This window comes from Actinia tenebrosa, unplaced genomic scaffold (genome assembly GCF_029948245.1).
Source record: "Actinia tenebrosa isolate PJP-AT-01 unplaced genomic scaffold, QUT_ActTen_1.0 PGA_scaffold0__85_contigs__length_37466705, whole genome shotgun sequence".
In the NCBI taxonomy this organism is placed as follows: domain Eukaryota; kingdom Metazoa; phylum Cnidaria; class Anthozoa; order Actiniaria; family Actiniidae; genus Actinia; species Actinia tenebrosa.
Window position 1 is genome coordinate 37,419,580 of NW_028292569.1, and position 20,697 is coordinate 37,440,276.

The 20,697-nt window shown below is 35.7% G+C and overlaps 3 protein-coding genes across 4 annotated transcripts; 2 read left to right on the forward strand and 1 right to left on the reverse strand.

Annotated features, from left to right (window-relative positions):
• Positions 1-2,204: 2,204 nt before the first annotated feature.
• LOC116305672 (uncharacterized) lies at positions 2,205-7,525 on the reverse strand. The gene is made up of 7 exons (XM_031715632.2): positions 6,699-7,525; positions 5,464-5,632; positions 4,893-5,148; positions 4,347-4,580; positions 3,798-4,052; positions 3,023-3,208; positions 2,205-2,752 (listed from the first exon to the last, which is right to left on the reverse strand). The coding sequence occupies exons 1-7, from the start codon at positions 7,438-7,440 to the stop codon at positions 2,297-2,299; spliced, it is 2,298 nt and encodes a 765-aa protein (XP_031571492.2). The 5' UTR covers positions 7,441-7,525; the 3' UTR covers positions 2,205-2,296.
• Positions 7,526-9,039: 1,514 nt separating this feature from the next.
• Positions 9,040-10,582, forward strand: LOC116305673 (uncharacterized). 2 transcript variants are annotated; one of them, XM_031715636.2, is made up of 3 exons: positions 9,040-9,194; positions 9,437-9,624; positions 9,745-10,582. In XM_031715636.2, exons 2-3 carry the CDS (start codon positions 9,578-9,580, stop codon positions 10,580-10,582), a joined length of 885 nt encoding a protein of 294 aa, XP_031571496.2. In that variant the 5' UTR covers positions 9,040-9,194; positions 9,437-9,577. The 2 variants fall into 2 exon arrangements, with proteins under 2 accessions (XP_031571496.2, XP_031571495.2); XM_031715635.2 differs by having other exon boundaries at positions 9,561-9,624.
• A 2,271-nt stretch (positions 10,583-12,853) lies between these two features.
• LOC116305665 (uncharacterized) lies at positions 12,854-18,480 on the forward strand. The gene is made up of 5 exons (XM_089025672.1): positions 12,854-13,078; positions 13,518-13,580; positions 15,054-15,167; positions 15,615-15,689; positions 15,920-18,480. Exons 2-5 carry the CDS (start codon positions 13,525-13,527, stop codon positions 17,640-17,642), a joined length of 1,968 nt encoding a protein of 655 aa, XP_088881798.1. The 5' UTR covers positions 12,854-13,078; positions 13,518-13,524; the 3' UTR covers positions 17,643-18,480.
• The last annotated feature ends 2,217 nt before the right edge of the window (positions 18,481-20,697 follow it).

A 20,697-nucleotide genomic window follows, 5' to 3' on the forward strand; every position in this document is an offset into this window, starting at 1 on the left:
TTGCTTACTGTCTTTGATCAAACTCTACATGAGGTCTCTCGGTCCGTAATAATATGATATGTTTACACTAAACACAAGCTATCGTAAGGAGCTTTAATATTTAGAGCTTCAAAGATATTTCATTAATAATTGATAAGACCGTGGGCCGTAGCGGAGATTGCCTGTTTTGTCCTTAAAATTCGATCGATTCTGTTGCGAATGTTAAAGACATATATTTATGCTTTGATTTTGGAGCTTGTTTTATTCCAGGCCTGTACTTGTTTCAGGGTTGGCTTCGCGTGCGGTCGCTTTCTTTTCTTTTCTTTTTTTTCCCTCCGTTTTCTTTTTCTTTTTTTCCCCTCCGTTTTCTTTTTCTTTTTACATCTTCTCTTTTAATTACCATGTATTTTAAACTGGGTCAGTCGTTGTTGTTGTTGGTTTTTGTTAATGTTAGTTTATATTAGAAAGTTTGAAAGTTGTTTTCGTTAAGTTGTTTATCATGTGTCGGTCAAGTATTTATCTTCATGATATTTGGCGAGGTTTCTGGTTACAGATAACTGTGACATTCTAAATCGATTGTCACCAAATCAAGATGTATCCATGGCAACTGTCTTGTGAAGAAATCCCCAATATCTTGTCGCTATGGGATTCCGTTCCGCAAATTATTGTATCTTTGCATCCAGAGGACTCAAAAACAAAATGGCGGCCAACGCATCCTTCAACCCTAATCCTTTTTTTGCCGTCTATTAAACAAGAAGCACTTTGAAAGTGTTCAGTGTTTTCTAGTGCGAGTAATTGACAAATTTATTCACTTATATAATACAGAATCATTTTTGAATTTCATTTCCTAAAGACTAATTTTCAGAAACATTTGTTTAATCAAAAAGCTTTTCTAACCGCTCTTAGTGAAAGATATAGTTCTATGGACAACGAAGCTATTAGGCTTGTTTCGTACGTAAATGTAACTGCAAACCGAAGACGGTTTATGTAAATCTGTTTAATATTGTATAGAACGAGTATTTATAGCTCAGTCATCTTAGCAACCACCTTTAGTAAGTCAATAGAAATTCTTCTCCGTGTGAGCAAAAAACTCGTTCCGTGTCGTATGGATTTTTATCCGGCCAAACAGTTTCCAGCCTGTATAAACCTCGAACAATTATTCAATGGTTTATATTAGTAACCTTCCTGGTGCTGCGTTGTCGTTATACTATACAACATGTAGTCAAAATAGTATTAATAATACTTCTATAATTGCTACTAAGAAATACTTACAAGAACACAAATTAACTTAGGGAAATCCTCATGTGCTCATCCACGGTGTTTTGAACTTCCAATACTTCGTACAAGAACAGGTATTTTGAATTGAAGGAGGTTCTTTTTATTGTTTGCACGTAGGTTAGTAGGTAGGCTGGTAAGCTAAGTACATACTGAGGCAAATATGCGCACGAGCAGGTGAGACTCTACATAATTATTATACGTGATGATAATAAAAGAAGGAATTATTGTTCTCGCCATGGCAACTAGTTTCATATCTGCACTTATTTTTGATTCTCTGTTGCACAATGTAGCATTCGTTGATACTAAGAAAAATATTGGGAGTGTATCTCGTTGAAAACACCAATGTTGACGAGATTTTAGACAGAGACTTTTGAGTTTTGTTTTGTTGGCTTTTGCTCTTCAAGGGAGTTCAAACAAAACTAGCTTTTTGATTAGCGTACACTGAAAAAACTATATCAGGGAGAATTATCACTTGCTGCACTGAGATATGTTAATAAGAAGCATTTAGCATAATAATTCGAATTTTATTGAAAATTCTACTTATGAGTAATTGAAGCAATATTCAATCGAAATCGGTTCTTCATCAAAGAATGTACTTCTCTCAGATGATTTTTGCTGTCATTATTCATTGATTTCCATCGATACAGTGTCGAGTCAGTAGTTTTTGAGCAGTAATAAATCTGTCCAATGGTTTTTCTTTCAAGTTAAGCCATATCTCTAGACGTAGTTACTTCTGAAAATAAGAAGAATCAATGACATGCTGGTGTGGCAGGCACGTTAGTGTGCCAATATAACCCATCTTATGAGAAAAATGGTGTCTCGCTGCTCTCTTTCTCATCCTTTTTCTTCCTTTTTTTTTTTTTCTCTTTTCTTTTTTTCGTTTTGATTTCTTATGAATATGAAATAGGATCATCAATATTATTTCTCTGACACCAATCCCACTGAAATTGTCACTTGAATGGTTTTTATTGATCCTTCAATATTACACTAAGGACAACAAGGGAGCATATTCGACATTCATTCAAGAAAAGTAAGCTTATTAAAAATAACTCTCTGTTATATGATAGGGAAGGAAATCCCTATTAATATTGGTGACGTAATCAGATCCTTTAAGCTTCCCTGACCCCTCCCTAGCCAGTACATATTCGCACCCAACATCTTTATTGTTCTTCGTGCATCGTATGTATTCATCGATGCTTTCGGAGATGTAGCTGAGAGGAGCAGAGCCGTATTTTAGAAGATGATAGTGGAAATCTTTAAGAACAAATGCCTTTCCTAACTCCTTCTGCGCATGCTCGCGTAATTTCATAAGATGTAGCTGACCAACCATGTACGCAGTAGCTTGTCCAGGATTGCTTTGGTAACGAGTGACTTCCTTCTGGACCACGTCACTTGTTTCCCACACGTAATCTTCAAAGTATTTAAGAGATTTTTGGCGGGACAAACCCTTGTAGTGTAGCCCAGTGTCCACCACAAGACGAATCGCGCGCCATAGCTGAAAGGCAAAGAAACAGTCATGAACTATGTTGAGAAAATCTCCGCAAGACGTCTGTTTCCACGAAGGTGGAGACCCAGATCGGTTATTAAGGATAATTGCTATCTTTCTGGGGTGAAAATCACTCCAGCGTTGGACCATTTACACCCAAACAGCCAATCAGCGCTCTAAGTTTTCTGATGATTGAACGCGGAAAGAATGATATATTGTAACAAATGTTCCAGTCGTCACGCAATCCGTCAGATACCAGAGTAACACGGGAAACCTTACCTGACTCCTTAACATGCCATACTTGTACATTGGTTGGTCTTTGTACACGTCTGTATCTACAGCGATAAGAGGATTCTCAGCATATAGTCCCCAGCCTTCTATGAACGCCGTGTATCTCGTGAACGCACCAAGCCAGCCAATCACTCCTCCGCAAGAGTCACGGAAATGTTCGGCAAGACCCTGTACCTAAAAACATTGTAGTGTGTTAGATGGGAACCAGTTTCTGTCGCCGCCGGGGAATAACTGGTCATTCTGCTGTTGGTTGGTAATATGCTCAGTCACTTGTGTGGTCGGGATGATGAAGATGATGATGATGATGATGATGATGATGATGATGATGATGATGGTATACCTGTGTATGGTGTAGTGTCAGCCTAGTATACCTGTGTATGGTGTAGTGTCTGCCTAGTATACCTGTGTATAGTGTAGTGTTAGCCTGGTATACCTGTGTATGGTGTAGTGTCAGCCTGGTACACCTGTGTATGGTGTAGTGTCAGCCTGGTATACCTGTGTAATGTGTAGTGTCAGCCTGGTATACCTGTGTATGGTGTAGTGTCTGCCTAGTATACCTGTGTATGGTGTAGTGTCTGCCTAGTATACCTGTGTATGGTGTAGTGTCTGCCTAGTATACCTGTGTATGGTGTAGTGTCAGCCTGGTATACCTGTGTATGGTGTAGTGTCAGCCTGGTACACCTGTGTATGGTGTAGTATACCTGTGTATGGTGTAGTGTCAGCCTGGTATACCTGTGTATGGTGTAGTGTCAGCCTGGTATACCTGTGTATGGTGTCCAGGTCTTGCTTCATGTGCATTCACACTCCACTGAGTGAACCTTGGTCCTGGTCGACTCAGAAAGAAAGGTATGAAATATGATGCAGTAACATCACAGTTTGACGTGCTGGCTCGGTAGCTAGGCACACCCATTGCGGGATTGAAGTTTGCAACCACTTTGATTGGACAGTTTGGCGTGGTGTGTTTTACTCCAGTGAAGTAAAACATATCGACAGTCTTGGAATCCAACATACTCATGATCTGTTAAAAAAACACACACAATATAAGACTATTTACTTAAACACACCAATCGTTCACTTCCAGTCGACGGAGCCAGTTATAGCACTTTTCAGCACTCTTTTAACCATTACTGTTTTCATAATTTCTCAATAAAGGAAAGCTTCTTTCTGGAGAGTTCTGGGTATATTTTGGACAAAGAAAAAGCTTAACGAAAAACAAGAACCTCAAAGTAAATGGCCTAGAGAACCGTGGCCTCATCGCCTCTACATAAATTCGCTGATGTTTACTTGTCGACTTCTTACGAACAACACGTACTTTGTATGCATCTTTGAACCATTTTTGGATGGTTTTCCATCGAACGGGACAGAATTTCTCGGCACTCTTGTCATCTTTGCATCTTCCATAAGCAGTTGCATTGGATTCAATCTCTGGGATGTTTTCATTTGGATCTAGGTAATACATATCTGAAGCGTTTAGCTTAAGGTAAAACTTTCTCTTTGCTTCAGTAGTATCGCTTGTTTGTGTCTCGTTTCTAGCCAACTCGAGAACCTTTAAAATGTAAAAAAAAAAATGGTATTAGCAAAAACATTTTCATAAAAATAGTATAACTTTTATCAAAATAAATAAATAATAAACATTTCGTTTTAAAACATTTGATTATAGAGTTCATAGCAACAGGTTTACTCGACGTAACACATCGCAAAAAAATTCAACCAATTCAATTTGAGCGGGAAACGTGTGGTATTGTCGAGAAATAATTGGAGGATATTTATCTCTTTACTGATTGGTTGGTGGATGTGGAAGAAGCCATTTGAGTGTTGGGCAATGATTGGTCAAGCTGGAACAAGCCTGGTGTAATACCTGTGGATAAAGCTTTTCGATCATCTTTTTTCCCAGTTCATGTACTTCATTAGGTGTGATGTCACTTGTAGTAAAATAAGACATAATATTATCATAAGCTTTGGAGCCATTAAGTGGTTGACGAGTTGGTAAATACGGGTGTGTTGGTTGGTTGGTTTTTGACCCATTAATGTACACATGAGTCAAGGGCAGACCTGATAATCCACTGGAAACGCTCCAAGGTACACAGTGCTCGAGGTAAGTGGTTTTCAAATATCTGTAGATCATGGAAAGCATGTTAGTATTGCGATTAACTCCTAGATAACCTCTATAGATCTTACAAGTTGAACAGCCCTCTCATATCTTGCACTTGGTATCCTAGAAAAATATTGGTTGGTTAGACATGCCCTAGTCTCTTACGCAACCGCTATTAGTGTCGTCACGCAACGCTCACTCCCCTAAGTAAGTAGCTACCTAGCGGCTGCGGCTGCGTTGGAGACTAGACATATCGGCGCACTTGAATACTAGTTCGTGATCAGCACACACTAAACTAGTTAAAGAAATGTTAGAGATTGGTTAGAAATTTACGCACGTGATCAGCTCGTGTAAAGGTTGGCCAATGTAATTTAACACGTGATCCCTGATGTCATCCTTCACGGTATTCTTTTTCTTGTCAAACCATTTATCCTTTTCTTGCTTACTGAGGTTGGACAGGAATTGGTCGCTTAGCAACCATGCTGCCATAGGATGATTTAATATATCTAAAGATGAGAAAAACGAGGAGAAATGTTATTGGAAGAGATGAGAACGGAACTGAGGGATGAAAAGGAAATTTCAACCGCTTACGATAACTTTTTCTAGATTTACAGTGAAGGGGATTACGTCAAAATGGAAAACGTTAGCCTGGTGGAAAAGCGCATTGCGCATGCAAAAATTGCAACCATGCCTCGACCATGCCTAAAAACCTTTTTAATCCCCGAATATACAAAATATAATGTTTAGAAGATTGCATGGACTGTTGATATCAATCCTTTCTCGGTATTACTTTGTTTTTGATCGGCATGGTGGATCATTATCTTCTGCGCATGTGCGATGCTTTTTTTCCAGTGTTTCTGCTCTGTACTGACATAAATGCTGAATCAATAATAATATCAACCTCTATGCGACGTCCGATTTGATTTCAATAATCATGCATAAACTTATCAGGAGTTTTCTCTGAATCATCGATAAATGAGATGAACTATAGCTTTAATTAATAACTCTGGTAATAGTGAGCTGATTATAGCTATATTCATCGGGATACATCGTCAGCCTTCGGGTTTGGCATATACAAGCAATAATAATCCGATGTAAAGAAGTACATGTTTGAGAGGATTAGGAATAAATACGAATATTTGGTTGAAAATCATTCCTAACAGTGAAGACGACACGCTGGTTAAACTGAAAACCATCAAAACTCGTAAAAAATCTTTCGCTCGACCAGCAAGTCTGCGGGTTCAAAATTAGAATTATTAATTAATATTTTGAATTAGTTCTGTCATTGCGCACACAATTGCGCAACTAGCATCAGTGGTTTGTAAAACTAGTCGTTTTGATACAAACCCTGGCAGTCGGATAGATGAACTATCAGATGGCTTAGAATTGACATGACCCCAAAGATTGCGGCAACTACAAACTATTCTCTAATTTCATTTATTAATAATTCAAAGTTCTAACACAAATAAAGCTGTTAAGCTTCTGGGCAAACAAACCTGCCAAGTAATTGCTTTTTCTTCAAAGTAAACGATGATGGCGGAATAATGGTCTAAACGGTGGATATTCTCTTACCTTTAGGCTCACTGATGCTAGAATAACTTCTAAAAAAAGTTTGAAGACCAGCTTCACAGTCCTCTATGGACCTAACCATACCGGCTTGGCCTCCATAAATGAGGTTGTGTCGGTACTGCGTGTACGTATGGTTCAAGGTCTTTACCATATTCAACACTAGTTGAACCTCATCTGCTGTAGAGGGTTTGAAGGAATTTATAGCCGACACCCAGTTGCTATTGACTTTACATATGGGCTGCCAACAGAACATGTTGGGTCCCAAGAGATAATCCCCGTTGTAGTAGTTCCCGTCATAAGGCGTCCCAAAAACATGCTGTAGATAATGGATGACCTGCGCTAAAGCCTTTCGTTCTCGAGGCTTCAGTTTTTCTTTCATGATCTTCTTTCCTTGTATTTCTGCAAGAAGTTCGAATGACTTGTCCGTTGTGCGTTGTAGGTGTGCTGGCGAAGGGTTGTAAGAACGGAATTTCTCCAAGATTTCTTGTCTAGAAACTTTCGGTTTTAAAGTTATTCTTTCCGGGTGAAGATCATAAAATGTGTCTTGAACTTTTTGTAAGAATTCAGGCAGACCAACGCGTTGCGCCTCCTCGGAATAGCTGCAAGTTGAAGCAGAAGATGTAGCGGGCTCACCCTCACCACATGAAGGATTCTTGTGCAAGAGTACAATACCTGCAATCAGACAAGAAATTCCTAACACAGCCAGCAAACCGCATATGAAGATTGCTATTCTAATCTTGGCCATATCGAATCACTATATTTTTCCGTGGCCGCTACAGGAAAGGCAGTAGCTCTTTAACCAATGTCACTCCCAAATGGTGTTGTTTATCGACGAAATTAAATATTTCAACAGGTACTTTTTCTGATTGACACTTTAACATTTCTTTATGAATGACAACACAAAGCTCAGGATTCTTTGTTTAGAGAACAAACGAGGCGAAATTCCCTTGGATGCTTATCGTGTTGACTGAACCGGCCACAGTACTCGAGACAAAATGATTCTGTTGTCATAGACTTCACGAGCTCAGTGCATGGAGAGGTTTCCTGCTAAACTTAACATGAATTTATAAAATGTTATAATAATTCAGATGATTTAGTCGTTGAGAAATAACATTGAAGTAGCATATAATTGCGATGAGTAGTTTTAATCTCCTTCAATCACTTCTTAGTTTGATACCCCTACTACTACCAGTGCTTGACATTCGGGTCATCTTTTGTAGCTTTATCAAGTACTCTTCCTTCATGTGTCAAATACAAGTTCATTTTCATCACAAGTGAACAAATTCCCAGCCTATAACTAATGTGGTTCAGTACTTATTTTGGAAAGTACCTTTCTTTTCTTTTTCGTATTACTGAATATTCTCGCCGTACTTTGTTGCATCTGCAAACTGATTTCTGACACTAGAGACGAAGGTCAAATTGTACTGGATTAGGCCTAATGCTTTTTTCAGTTCTTTACTTGGATCGTTCTTTACTAGATGTCCCCTATTAGTAGAGGGTTTTCCCTCAGCTAGTTATTTTCTTGACACGTTAATAAAGTATCTATCTATCTATCTATCTATCTATCGTCATCGAGTCAATTTTGGCCTTTACTTTTAGTTAACTTCAAAGATACTTACAAAAGAATAAATGCCATTAAGTTTACTTGCTTGAAGAAAAAACTCCAAAAATTTCGAAAGTTAAACATTTTGAAGATTTGACAGCTACTACGTCACTCACCAATACTTAAAGTAAACAAGACAAGAATAAAGATAACAACATTCAGTATTGTTATGGAAATGAATGATAATAACTTCGCTCGCAAAGTAACAATATTGCTTCTCATGGCTGAGCCGAGTCAGTACTGCTTGATTATGAGTTGCCAGAGACTTATTACTAATAAGTTTCTGGAGTTGCGCATTCTACAGACAAAGAGGCTGCAATCCTTTAAATGTTGTTTCGTATGGCCTCCCATCTCACATCTCAAGCGTGAGATGTAGTTGCAAAATTTTCGTCAACCTCGTACATTACTTCAGTCTGTCATATAAAGAAAAAATTTGCGACGTTTCTGAACATGTTTTGCGCTGTGTTTCTTGATTACAGAATCGTGTACTTTACTTTATTTGTGAGGCTTCATGAAAATGTTTACATATAGGGAAAATTGACTAGGAATTTAGAAGATTGTTATACTTTGTTGTTCTCTGAGTAGTGAGAGTTCCCTTTTATTATTTTTGCCCTTTTTCTCTTATTTCTTCTCAACATTTCTTCGCTAACAACGGGAGTCTATAACTAGTTATTCTGCTATCATAGTAATTAATTCTTCTGGGTACCCTGTGGTTTCTTTACAAGAAAATGACGTAATTTTTAACCAATCATAGATATGATGAGTTCCCGCCAAAACAAAGATCATTAATTGTTCAAGTTTGTCCACTGTCCAAAAATACTTCCATCAATTTGAACGCAAAATTCTTTATCATCTTCAAGTTTCTGTAGCACTCTATCCACTGAGCGAAAGCCAAGGTATATCCTCTTGCATTCTAGAGAATTACTTCACCTTTTTTACGTATTAAAAGTGTTTTTAAACGCCATAAGTTTCATAAATATTCTTTGCAGAGTTGACGTTGTTCAAATGCGTCAAAAGCTATCGTCGCTTCTAGCAAGCTTATGAATTCAAATGCCTGAACTTGTATCCCATCTTTCTTTGGCTCATAATTTTAATTGCCAAACTTCAAAAAGATTTTCAAGTTTCGTTCTTGTTTTAGGACGGTTTCCGGCCCTGCTGAATGATGACGCAAAGTGGATGCTGGAATGTTTACTTTCGCTATCTTGGTGCTAATTTTCATCAAACCCCTCAGTAACCGATTCTGATTTTTTTTTTAAATTTAGAACATCGAAATCCAAACATGGCTTCGAATTCACAAGCATCATTTTTGAACACAACTCCCCCAAGGTGAGGATATCAAGATAAGACAAGCTTTACTTTGATTAATGATAATTTTGATAATTCTGACATTGATATTTCTGTGCCATGTTGAATGTGTAGTAAAATATCTCATTTGCTTTATCACAGGCCTTCAAGGAATGGTTCTTCACAGCCTCAAAAGATGCTTGAATTTCGGGTGAAAATATCAGAAAATTGTTCAATAATGTGTCAGAGTAATGGCAGAGAGACAATCATTGATATGGTTAAGACAGCTCTTGCCAAGAAAAAAATCAAAAAGAATGTAGAATACATGATGTTCAAAAGCTCAAAAGGGTATTTCCTGAACCTTGGCAAGCCTACAGGGGCATTAGGCCAAGATGAAGATTACGAATGCATTTTCAAGGACAAGTTGAAGGAAAAAACAGTCGATAGCATAAGGGAGTACTCTGTGCAGGAGTATGAGACAGAATGGAATTTGAAGAGTTTTTATTTAAAGTTGAGCCAAAATCGCAAGTCTCAACCTTCTGTTGGGAATATAACGAGAATAGCAGATGTCATTCAAGTGGATTTCTTCCCTGAAGAAACACTCTTTGAAGCAATTGGCAGGGACAATCGGCTAAAAGTTTCAAGTGATGATGAACTACTGCTTCGTAAGTGGTATTTGAAATTGGATGATGGCACTGAGGTTCCCCTTAGAAATAAAGCTGAACGCTGTGAGGGGAAATATTTTGAGCTGTACAAGAATAAAAATCCAGACCCGGATCTTTCAGAGATGATATTACCCTTACGAAAACCAACACTAATCAGTTCAGATGGTATCAAGAATGAAGATACTGCAAGTGGAATACACTTGATTCCATTGAGCGTCACACCTGTGCGACCTGGCAAAGTAGGAAGAAGAGGAGAGGTTATTGATCAAAGTGTTTCATACTCCAAACGCACTTACAAGTTGTGCAGCGATGCTGACTTGGAAAACTACATCTAGTGCAAACTCAGGTTTAAAGTGCAAAAAGAAGAAGATAATAAAGCAGAGAAGGAAAGAAATACTCTCATCAGGAAATTCTTCAAAGGTTATGACAATGTTGCATCAAGATTCAAGTTCCACATGAATACTGATGATCTTTATACTGTATCAGATGCAGTTGGTGCAGTAGTGGCTGAGGTTGTTGATAACACAGAGGTTTTTCTTGGAACATGTTGTAGAATTGGCTCAGAGTATGTGTTGACCAGTAGGTTAGCAGTTGACGCATATTACAGTCAAACAGGGCTAAAGAATGTCTATATTTACTTTAGTTCCAAAAGTGGTGGAAATAGATTTAAAGTTATAATGAAGCCACTATGCACTTCTAATGAGCTAGGCTATGCTATTCTAAGATTAAGTCCCAGTTCACAGAAGTTCCCAAGAAGTCTTACTTCTTGTGGATATTGCATCCCACCTCAGGATATGCATGTGGTCGCTGGTAACTTTTATACCCTAATAGGCCACCACAGCCAGTCAAACAAGGCTTTAGATGTAACATGCCCCATCGATAACCCAGGCAACCTTGACAGTAGGGTTATTCTGTCTTTAAGCCGTAGAAATATTGAGCATGTTGTCCTCAATAACAATGTGCCGCAAGCTGGTGACAGTAACATTGCTTGTTCACAAGGGATGTCAGGCTCACCATGTTTATTGATGAATGAAAAGCTGTTGATGGGGTTGTATTCCAGAGGGATTCATCTTCAGGATCAGGGTGATGGTGTTGTTGAACAGGTTGTTCTGATGTCTGCTATAGTAGAGGATGTCAGACAGAAAATAATGAGAGGTTTTCTACCTATTACACTGACACTAAAAGATGTTTTTGATATTGACCAGGAATAAATGTTATAGTTTCCTTTTAAACCTATTGATATCCACTTCTCTTAGAGTGAAGGCATTAAACCCGTTAAATAAAAATTATTAGTCAACGTGTAATAGTCAAATAGAGACAAAAGAAAACAATGCAATTAGGGTCTACTAATGTGTGTTAGTCTAAAATCTATTTCACAGGTTTAATGACTTTACTCTAAGTAAGAAAGAAAAATATTTGGTAGGAAATAATTTACAGATTGTGAAAAAAATACTAGAATATTATATTTTTGGATAAAAAGGAAAGGGAAATAGATTGATGGGGAACACTGAAGAGAAATGGTAGAAATATGATCATGTCTGCACTTTGAAAAAAGAAATCATGGAATGTTTTTATTACTGAATGAATCATTGTATAGGGTAATGAGATGTTTTTAGAAAAAAAATAGTGCATGTTATCTGAAAAGAGATTTTTAGTTATATTTATACACTAGAGGCATGGTCATCTTTAAACCTTTAGAGATTTTTATCAGACCCTCTATGTAGGATAATGAGAATTAGCTTAGTTTAGTGATATATTAAACTTGTTGAATATATACAAAACAGTTATCATTCCTTTGAGGTACAACTGTCAATATTTTGAATTTATAGCTGAACTAAATTATTGTGGTTTGTATGTAAATGTACTTGTAATTGAGCTTCATCTTAGAAATTTTAGACTCATTGATTCAAGATTTAGGTTTTTAGCTAATTTTCCTAAAGATGTATTTCAAAAATATTTTTTTTATAACCGAAATTTCAGCACCAAATGTGCTGCCTGTTGCAGCAATATTGTAGAAGACAAAAGAAATATAATTTTGAAATAAAAAAGAAAATGCGCAATGATATCGGGTGATACAACTTGTAGGGGATTAATCAACTGCATTTGGCAAATAATTGTCAAAATAGAAATAATATATATGCAATAATTTTGAACTTCAGATTTTTTTCACAAATATATTTTCATTTTCATGTTCAACTTTTTCTCATTTTTTCTTATATATATATATGTTGTTTTATTTTTCATTTATTTCATTTAAGGCTGTTGAATAAGATAATTTTAGTGTAGAAGACTAAAGTAATTCAATAAACTTGTGAAATGAATAAAGGATACACCCTGTAGGGGACTTGATGTTCTATTGTGTCTTCACCTGCCTTTGGCAAAATGTCTAAATAGAAGAAAAATATTCAAAGATTTTGTACTTAAAAAAAATCACAAATATATATTTATTTTTTGTGGTTCTACTTGTTTTACTTTATCTAATATATATTTTGTTTTGTTTTTTATTTATTCATTTTACTTAAGGCTTTTTGTTTTTACTTTACTTTCTCTTCAATAATCTCTTATTACTCACCCCACCCTGAAAGAAATATTTTGGTATGGGCAAGCACAGGCATGTTTGTAATTTTGGACCAATAGGAGAGCTTTAAACAGCTGGCGCCATGTTTTTGTCCAATCACTTACTTGCGCGCCAGAATACAATTCTATATTATCCTTTTATGAGGCGCGAAGAGCGTTAGTTGGGTTTGATTGCAGAGCAGAGAGGTTTATAACAACTTTTTACCTCGAAAATATTCTAAAACTTGCCACATAAAGCCTGTTTCTGCATCAAGGTACGTAAACGAGAAGCTTTTTTGTATTGTTGGGGATTTCTCTCGAAGAAAATGAAGAGATTTGATCTCACACTAAGTGATGTAGAGTCTTCCGCATTGAATTAACTACCTTATTCCACCAGAGTCTCTTATCGTCTGTATACCTAATCAAGCGCTTTCAAAAGACTAACACGCCTTATAATCTTTAAGTATCTTCCAATAGCTCATTTTGCCGTGCTCTTGATGAATACGAGACCAATTGTTAAGATATATCACAGCTAGTATCACATCAACATAAAATATGCTTACTTGCAGTTTTGCGACTTTTTGCCGCGCATTTTTTCAACGGTAATCTGAAAAAACTTCATAATTTATAACATTTCATCTTCTGACTTTAGGAGCACGGGAGTAGCGTTTTACTTGAAATTAACCTTTTCCATTGTTTTATTTTTATCTCTAGTGTAAGCATGGCGTTTCATAATGATTCAGGTTTTGGATCGAATGATGATATAACACCAAAAAGGTAAAAAAAATATTTTGGTTTGGCTTTCAGAAGCAGAAATAGGTAGATGAAGCAATTTTTGACTTCTTCCTACTATGTGTGTTTTAAATTTTATTATTTCCATAACTTGCTGCTCTCCTAGTTCCACTGGAGTTTTGAACATTTTAGAGGTCATCTATGATCAATAAGAGGACAGACAGTCAATGGAAATCTATGAGCGATTTGTTAAATACACTCCAGGGCTGTCCAATCTCCTGGATAAGCCGGGAGTCTCCAGATTTTGGATCGTATCTCCCGGTCTCCAGATTAGAGTCTCAAATCTCCCGGATAATCCCCGAAGCTGACCATTTCTTGTGAGACTCGACCGTTTCACAACCATAAAATTCCAATTATTTTGTGTTGTTTGTGTTACATGTATTATAAATCGCTAACAAAATCAAAACGTTCCTCATAAACTGTTCTTGCAAGCAGGCCATTGTAATATAAGAGATAATCTGATTGGTCAGAAATAAACCAATCACATCAAATGTTACAAAGCGAAAGACGTCTTTTTGCCTATCAATTCTCCAGATTTGAATATCTCTGGGGTTGACAACCCTGCACTCTTATTATATGAGTATAATCAAAGGCACTTTTCATTGACTTGTGAATTTCAGGTTGCTTTTCATGCAATTTACAAACATGATGAGGGATGGTTAATAAAAAAAGCTGTAGAAAAGCTGGAATAAACCATTATTATTATTATTATTATTAGTATATCTAATAGGACCCCATGCTGTCCAATTAAGAAATAATTGGACGAGGAAAATTCTGACAAAAATTGGATGAGGCCATAGGCCGACTCCAATTTGGCAGTCAGAGGAATTTTTCGAGTCTAATTATTTCTTGATTGGGAAGCATGAAATCCCATTACCTGTTAATTATATAGCTGACTAATTAATCCCATATCAACAAAACCTGTCCAATGAAGAAAATAATTGGGCAGTTACTTATATGGGATTAATGAGAAGCTGTATAATTATTATTATTATTATTATTATGAGGTGTAGGCACTGAGGGTGGCCACTGACAGGGTTTCTTTGCATCTTCTACGGTTCTTTTATGCCCCTCTGATATTGATTAATAACCATGAATTGTGCAGAGATGGAATTGCCATTTAAAGTAGTATGCCACTTGAAAGTCTATATTGTAACCATTTGTAGATGTAATTTATAAAGGCAGCACTTTCTCCTTAGTCATTTTAAGACCTTGAGTGTTGGTCCAGCTGGGACTTAAACCACCACCTCCTGCACAAAAGTCTTGATGCTCAACCAAATGGGCTATATAGTAAACAAAATATTACATGGCCCCTTGAAGATACAGTTTTTATCTTCTTGTCTTCAGAAAATCTATAACATATCACATCAACACAAAGAAAAATTTGTACTATGCACAACCATATAATATCCTCTACATATTAGCATAGAATACAGTGATGGTGTTTTTTTGTTATAGCAAAAGAGCAAGAATGGAAAATGATAGTCATGATATTAATGATCAGGAGATATATGATAATGACTTGGACAACAGTCAGTACCTTCAAAACCTAGTGAAGAGCGAACCTACCAAGTAAGTGCAAATACATAATTTATAGATAAAATGTAACCAACTTTTCTACTAGGTCACTTGGAACATTATTTAATTCTAAGCATGATGTTTGAGTAGAAATGATTCTTAACTCGTATTGTGTTCCTTTACATCGTTAAAAAGTGGGATTCGGTTTGGAAAAAATCAGGGATTTTGTTTTACAAAGTGAATGGGAACCATGTTTATTGTTTTGTCCTCTGAATAGACCTCTTTAGCTTCATTGTTTGTTGTGCACATGTGATGCCACTTTTGGGAGTTGATCCTTTGCCATGAAAGAACATTTTTCAAGGGAATGTCATGTGATCTGAAATAGGCAATTTGCATACAAAGGTAAAAAGGTCTATTGAGCTGCATTGGAAATATCCTGCACTGGTTCTATAAATACACTGTACTGAAAAATTAGGTTTGTCTATTTCTTTCTAATTGCAGTAATGATGATGATGATTTTCAATCAGAGGATACTGAACCACATCAAAGGTCAGCTCATGAAGGCAGCTCTAGCAGGTATCTGGTATTTTAAGGGTAGCTTTATTTAGCCTATTATATGCTACTTTTCTTAAAGGGCAGAAAACCCCTTTGAAATTAGGAAAACATATTTTCAACTATATTTGGCTTGTTCTTGCTATAATTTTATCACCTCAAGTACGACAGTGGGGCTGCTCAATGAGGTCAAAAGGGTTCTAAATTCTTTATTTTTTTAAATTATTTTTTTAAATTCTAAATTCTCTTCACAGTTTAAAAAGAGTGTTCTCTGTGACATTTAAAGATACCATTAAGCATGCTGTTGAGACAGGTGGTAGAGAAACTATCAGGAATATGCTGTTGAGACATCTCAAGAAACATTTTCCATTAAAAATCAACACTGAAAACATGGTGTTTAAAAGAGCATTTGATGGATGTGCTATTAACCTTGGATTGCCCACAGATGTCCTAGAGGATGTTGAATACAACTGTACCTTCCATAACCAAGAAGGAACAAAAGCAGACTATGCTAATATGAGGAAATATCATGTGAAAAACTTTAAAAAAAGTTGGAACATGGGTGGCTTCTACATTAAGGTTGATAAAGGTCGTCGTTCTCAACCAGCCATTGGAGGTTTGAATAAGGTGGCTGAAAAAATCAGAATAGATTTTTTCCCCAAGGAAACCCTCTATGAGGCAATGTTAAGGGATGGGAGACTCAAAGTAAGAAGTGATGAAACATTTGTTGCCAAAAGGTGGTACGTAAAAATCAATGACCAAGAAATTTTCCTAGATAATGGGGCAAATTGTTACAGAGAAAAATGTTTTACTCTTTATCAGAAAAAAAACCCTGATCACAATCTGCCAGATAATGTAAAGCTACAGCTCCCTGAACCAGAGTGTTATGAAGATGTCAACAAAGTGACAGTGCAATCGAGCCGTAAAATTACACCAATGAGAGTTAGCAACAGCAACAAGGATGTTGGTCACAAAGACAAGGAGACTGATTCCCCAAAGAGTGGTATCAGTCCATCCAAGACCGTCATCAAGTTATGTAGCTATGATGACCTTAAATCGTACATTCAAGAAACATATCACTTTGATATTAAAAAAAAGGAAACGAAAAAAGAAGAACAGAAAAGAGTTTCCAAAATTAACAAGCTTTTGAAGATGAATGAATTTGCCCTCAATTATAAAAATCAGATTTTTGCACCAGATCTGAAAGTTTTATGTAAAATGCTTGACAGTGTTGGAGCCATTATTGTTGAGCTGTATGGAGGATTTGTGGAGTTTAAGGGATCATGTTTTGTGATTGGTTCCAAGTACATCATCACTAATATACATGTTTTGGACAATACCATAAATACACTTGGCTTTAAGAGCTTTTATGTAGATTTTGACCATGGAGGTGATGGCTACAAATACCGCTTTCTTCAGGTTCCTGTTGCAAGTTCTTCAAAAGATGGAGAACTTGATTATGCAATTTTGGAATTGCATGATTCTTGTGAAGAAAAACTTCCACCAAGTTTGAGTCAACGGGGCTTTGTCATTCCTTGGAATGATAGACCACTGGAGAATGGCATGTGTTTATCCCTTGTGGGTCACCCAGGAGGCTCAAAGAAATCTGTGGACACAACATGTCCAATTAAACACCCAGACAATCTTAGCAAGAGTACAATACTCAGCTTAGCGAGAAAAAACCCTGAGGATTTTAAAGTTCTTCATGACCAGCGAAGACAAACCTATGACACAACTTCTTTCTTCTATGGCTCATCTGGTTCGCCGGGAGTCTTGATAAAGCAGAGGTTACTGGTTGTCCTACATTGTAGGGGTTTTCATTTGGAAGATGGTGATGATTCTGTAATTGAACAAGGTGTCAAAATGTCTGCCATTTTGGCAGATGTAAATAGTAAAATAGAAGCTGGTCTTCTTCCAGGAATCACCTTGAAAGACATATTTGGCTTTGATTACAAGTCAGAGCCCATGGAAATATAGTGATCAGTTCAAGCTTAGTGAAGACTAAATATTGAAATCAATTCACATTAAAAAGTGCAAACAATGGAAATAAATGCCATGTTCAATCAAATTAATAAAAATTACTCATGCTCAAGGAATTTTTAAATATTCTTAAGGGCTCTTAATTAATGCACTTCACTGTATATAGATAACATAGATGAGACTCAAATGTAAAAAATATCAGCTTTAATGCCACACCATAGAAAATACTACCAATCAGATTGCAGGAAAGCTGTCGTGTATTCATTGGTATTTTACTTTCCCTTTCCATCATGCTCCATGCATTGAATCCATTCTTTTTTTTTTTCTATGTTGTGGAATAAAATAGTAAAGAGAATGTACATAAAAATATATTTATTTCTTTTTATCCCCAAGTGGGAACAGAAATCAAATTAAGCCAAAAGGTTTAGGTTTTTTTTATTTGGTGACTGCATGCAAAAATATTTAGTAGCTAGTTTTGTATTTTACAAAATTTGTAAAGTGATTCCATTTGACCTTTGTAACAAAATCTAATAGACAATTTTAAGGGTTGAATAAACAGAAAAGGAAGAAAGAAAATTACTTTCTGTTTATTTCTTTGACCCTTAAGTCACTTTTTCAGACCCTTTATAGCTTAATTTTTGATCACTGAATTTTTGTAAACCTTGCATTTTTGAACAGCAGATTTCAGCTTGGCTGCTGTGTATGAAGGTATCACAAACATGATATGATAAAGGTCTTGTTATTAGTCTGTAATAAATAAATAATCTTTAATAAAGTAACTAACATGACAGTCATTTTTAGAAGGTTCCTCAGAAATAAAATATGTACCTTGTAATTTTACTGTTCTAAGTTAATGATTTTACAGCAAAAATATATTTGCATATCAACTGAACTTGGTAGAGATATGTTGCATTTTTACAAACTCATCGTATGACTTAAGTAATATATACAGTATGAGTGGCTGTGTTGTATCAAATATACAACCACAAGGTGTAGCCGAGTGATTGTATATCTGATACAACACGGACACAAATACTGTATATGACTTATCAAAGGTCTAGGTTAGTTCCTTTGTGTTTCACTAAAATTTTCAAAATTAAAGTAAATTTGGCCAAGAAAATCCAACTTAAAGTTTATGCAAATGAACACAGTTTTGTATCAGATTTACAACACTCTTCACAGTCGTGATTTCTGTTGTGTTTTCCTCATGAATTATTAATGAGTTTGGTAAATATATTTCCTTTTAGTTTTATTTTTTAAATTTACTACAACTTGTTAATGTATAAGTAGAATACGATAGAGTGGTTTTCATTAACCCGTGAAACAAAAGTTACTTATTAGATGGTAATAGCCAAATTCAAACAATAGAAAACAAAGGAGTTAGAGTGTAATAGTACTAAATACACTAAAATGTATTTCACAGGTTTATGAAAATCACTCTAAAAGTGGTATGTTAAAGTACCAGCATGTTATGGAAGATCTATACAGATTTATTTTTTAGATGAAATTTTTGGTTATGGGAAATAGAGGATATATCACAAAAATCCTCCATGATTTGTAAATTGTAGTAAACTTTACAGAGGGAATTGAAAAACCATGGGTACCTAAAATATTCTAGGAATGTTCTATTCTTCTTTGGCCAATTAGAATTGACTTTCTAACCACAAGAAAACGAAAAGACAAAAATAACACTTTTGATTGACTATTAAACATTCTTGAAATATTTCCACAGTTTTTTGATTCCCACTAATTCCTATGTATCATTTTTAGGTAAAATTTATATTGCTTGAAAAGACAAATTTTCATTTGGCAAGATTTTTCTTGCTTGAATCATAAGAAGACAAACAATGTGCAACTAAGAATCGTTTAAAAATAAATATAATGAATAAAGGTTAATGTGGCAACTTGTTTGGTCGTCAATCCCATAATGTAAAAAAACTTACTACAATAGAATACAAACGCTATAAGTCTGCAACATAAATACCACTAAATTATGCTAATCCTATTTTTTTCCTATAGATTGTTGCACACTTTTAGTGTTTGAACTCTAAGATGATAACCAAAACATTCTCATGCCAAGCCCATATTAGCTAGTATGATAATAATATTGTCCATCCATTTGTAGAGTTACACCAGTAAAACATATTTTCTTGCTCTAATTGACCAGGGGTGAATAAAGCTGGGGCTAACAAACCTAACAAACCTGTGGCCCTTGTTTTATGTTTGAATTAGAATTTATTTAGGAGTTTATTTTTCATTTTGATTTGTTTTTGTTGTTGATTTCTGTGCCCCATGATGTGCACATGATAAGAAACTATTCCTACCTGTATTTGCTGACTTGCTAAAAAAACAAAAAATCTTTAACAATTGAAGTTTTTAACACCCGATGTGCTGTTGCATCAATATTGTAGATGACTAAAGCAATTCAATGAACCGGTGAAATGAAAAAGAAAATGTGCAATGATATTGGTTGTACACCTTGTGGGGACTTGATGCTCTATTGAGTAAGTCTGTTTTCTCAGGCTATGTTTTCACCTGCCTTAATGGCAAATAATTGTCTAAATAGAAAAATCAGTTGGAGTTCATTCAGTCAAACTGTTGAATAGTTAGATAAATGTATCTAACTTAGATATAACTATTTAGTTGACGTCACCTAAAATAGTAAAAGCGTGCCAAATAACGGTCATGCTAATCCGGGGGTTTTGTTTTACCAGAGAATGAGTGAATAGACATTCATTTGTATCATCGTTTCTCTCCCAGATCTCAGTAGCTGTTTACTCGTAGTTTCAAATTTAGGTGAGGTCAGCTAAAATAGTAACTAACTTATCTAATTTAGGTGACGTCAATTATTCAACAATTTGACTGAATGCATCTAGTTTTTGTGGTTCTACTCTTTATATTTCTTTCTTATTTATTTGTTTTTTCTTTTTAAATAATCATCATCAATAATTTTGTACTCACCCTACCCTGAATGAAATATTTTGTTTAATGATGTAATTTTTGACCAATAGGAGAGCAACAAACAACTGACGTATTTTTGACCAATCACAGG

Bases quoted from the DNA above. Each gene is read 5' to 3' on its own strand.
- LOC116305672 (XM_031715632.2), bottom strand. From the start codon at position 7,440: ATGGCCAAGATTAGAATAGCAATCTTCATATGCGGTTTGCTGGCTGTG. The intron at 5,149-5,463 runs GTGCGTAAATTT...CATGATCTACAG, and splicing joins CCTTTACACGAGCTGATCAC to ATATTTGAAAACCACTTACC. The intron at 4,053-4,346 runs GTACGTGTTGTT...TTTTTTTAACAG, and splicing joins GGTTCAAAGATGCATACAAA to ATCATGAGTATGTTGGATTC.
- LOC116305673 (XM_031715636.2), top strand. From the start codon at position 9,578: ATGGCTTCGAATTCACAAGCATCATTTTTGAACACAACTCCCCCAAG. The intron at 9,625-9,744 runs GTGAGGATATCA...GCTTTATCACAG, and splicing joins TTGAACACAACTCCCCCAAG to GCCTTCAAGGAATGGTTCTT.
- LOC116305665 (XM_089025672.1), top strand. From the start codon at position 13,525: ATGGCGTTTCATAATGATTCAGGTTTTGGATCGAATGATGATATAACA. The intron at 13,581-15,053 runs GTAAAAAAAATA...TTTTTGTTATAG, and splicing joins GATGATATAACACCAAAAAG to CAAAAGAGCAAGAATGGAAA. The intron at 15,690-15,919 runs GTATCTGGTATT...TTCTCTTCACAG, and splicing joins CATGAAGGCAGCTCTAGCAG to TTTAAAAAGAGTGTTCTCTG.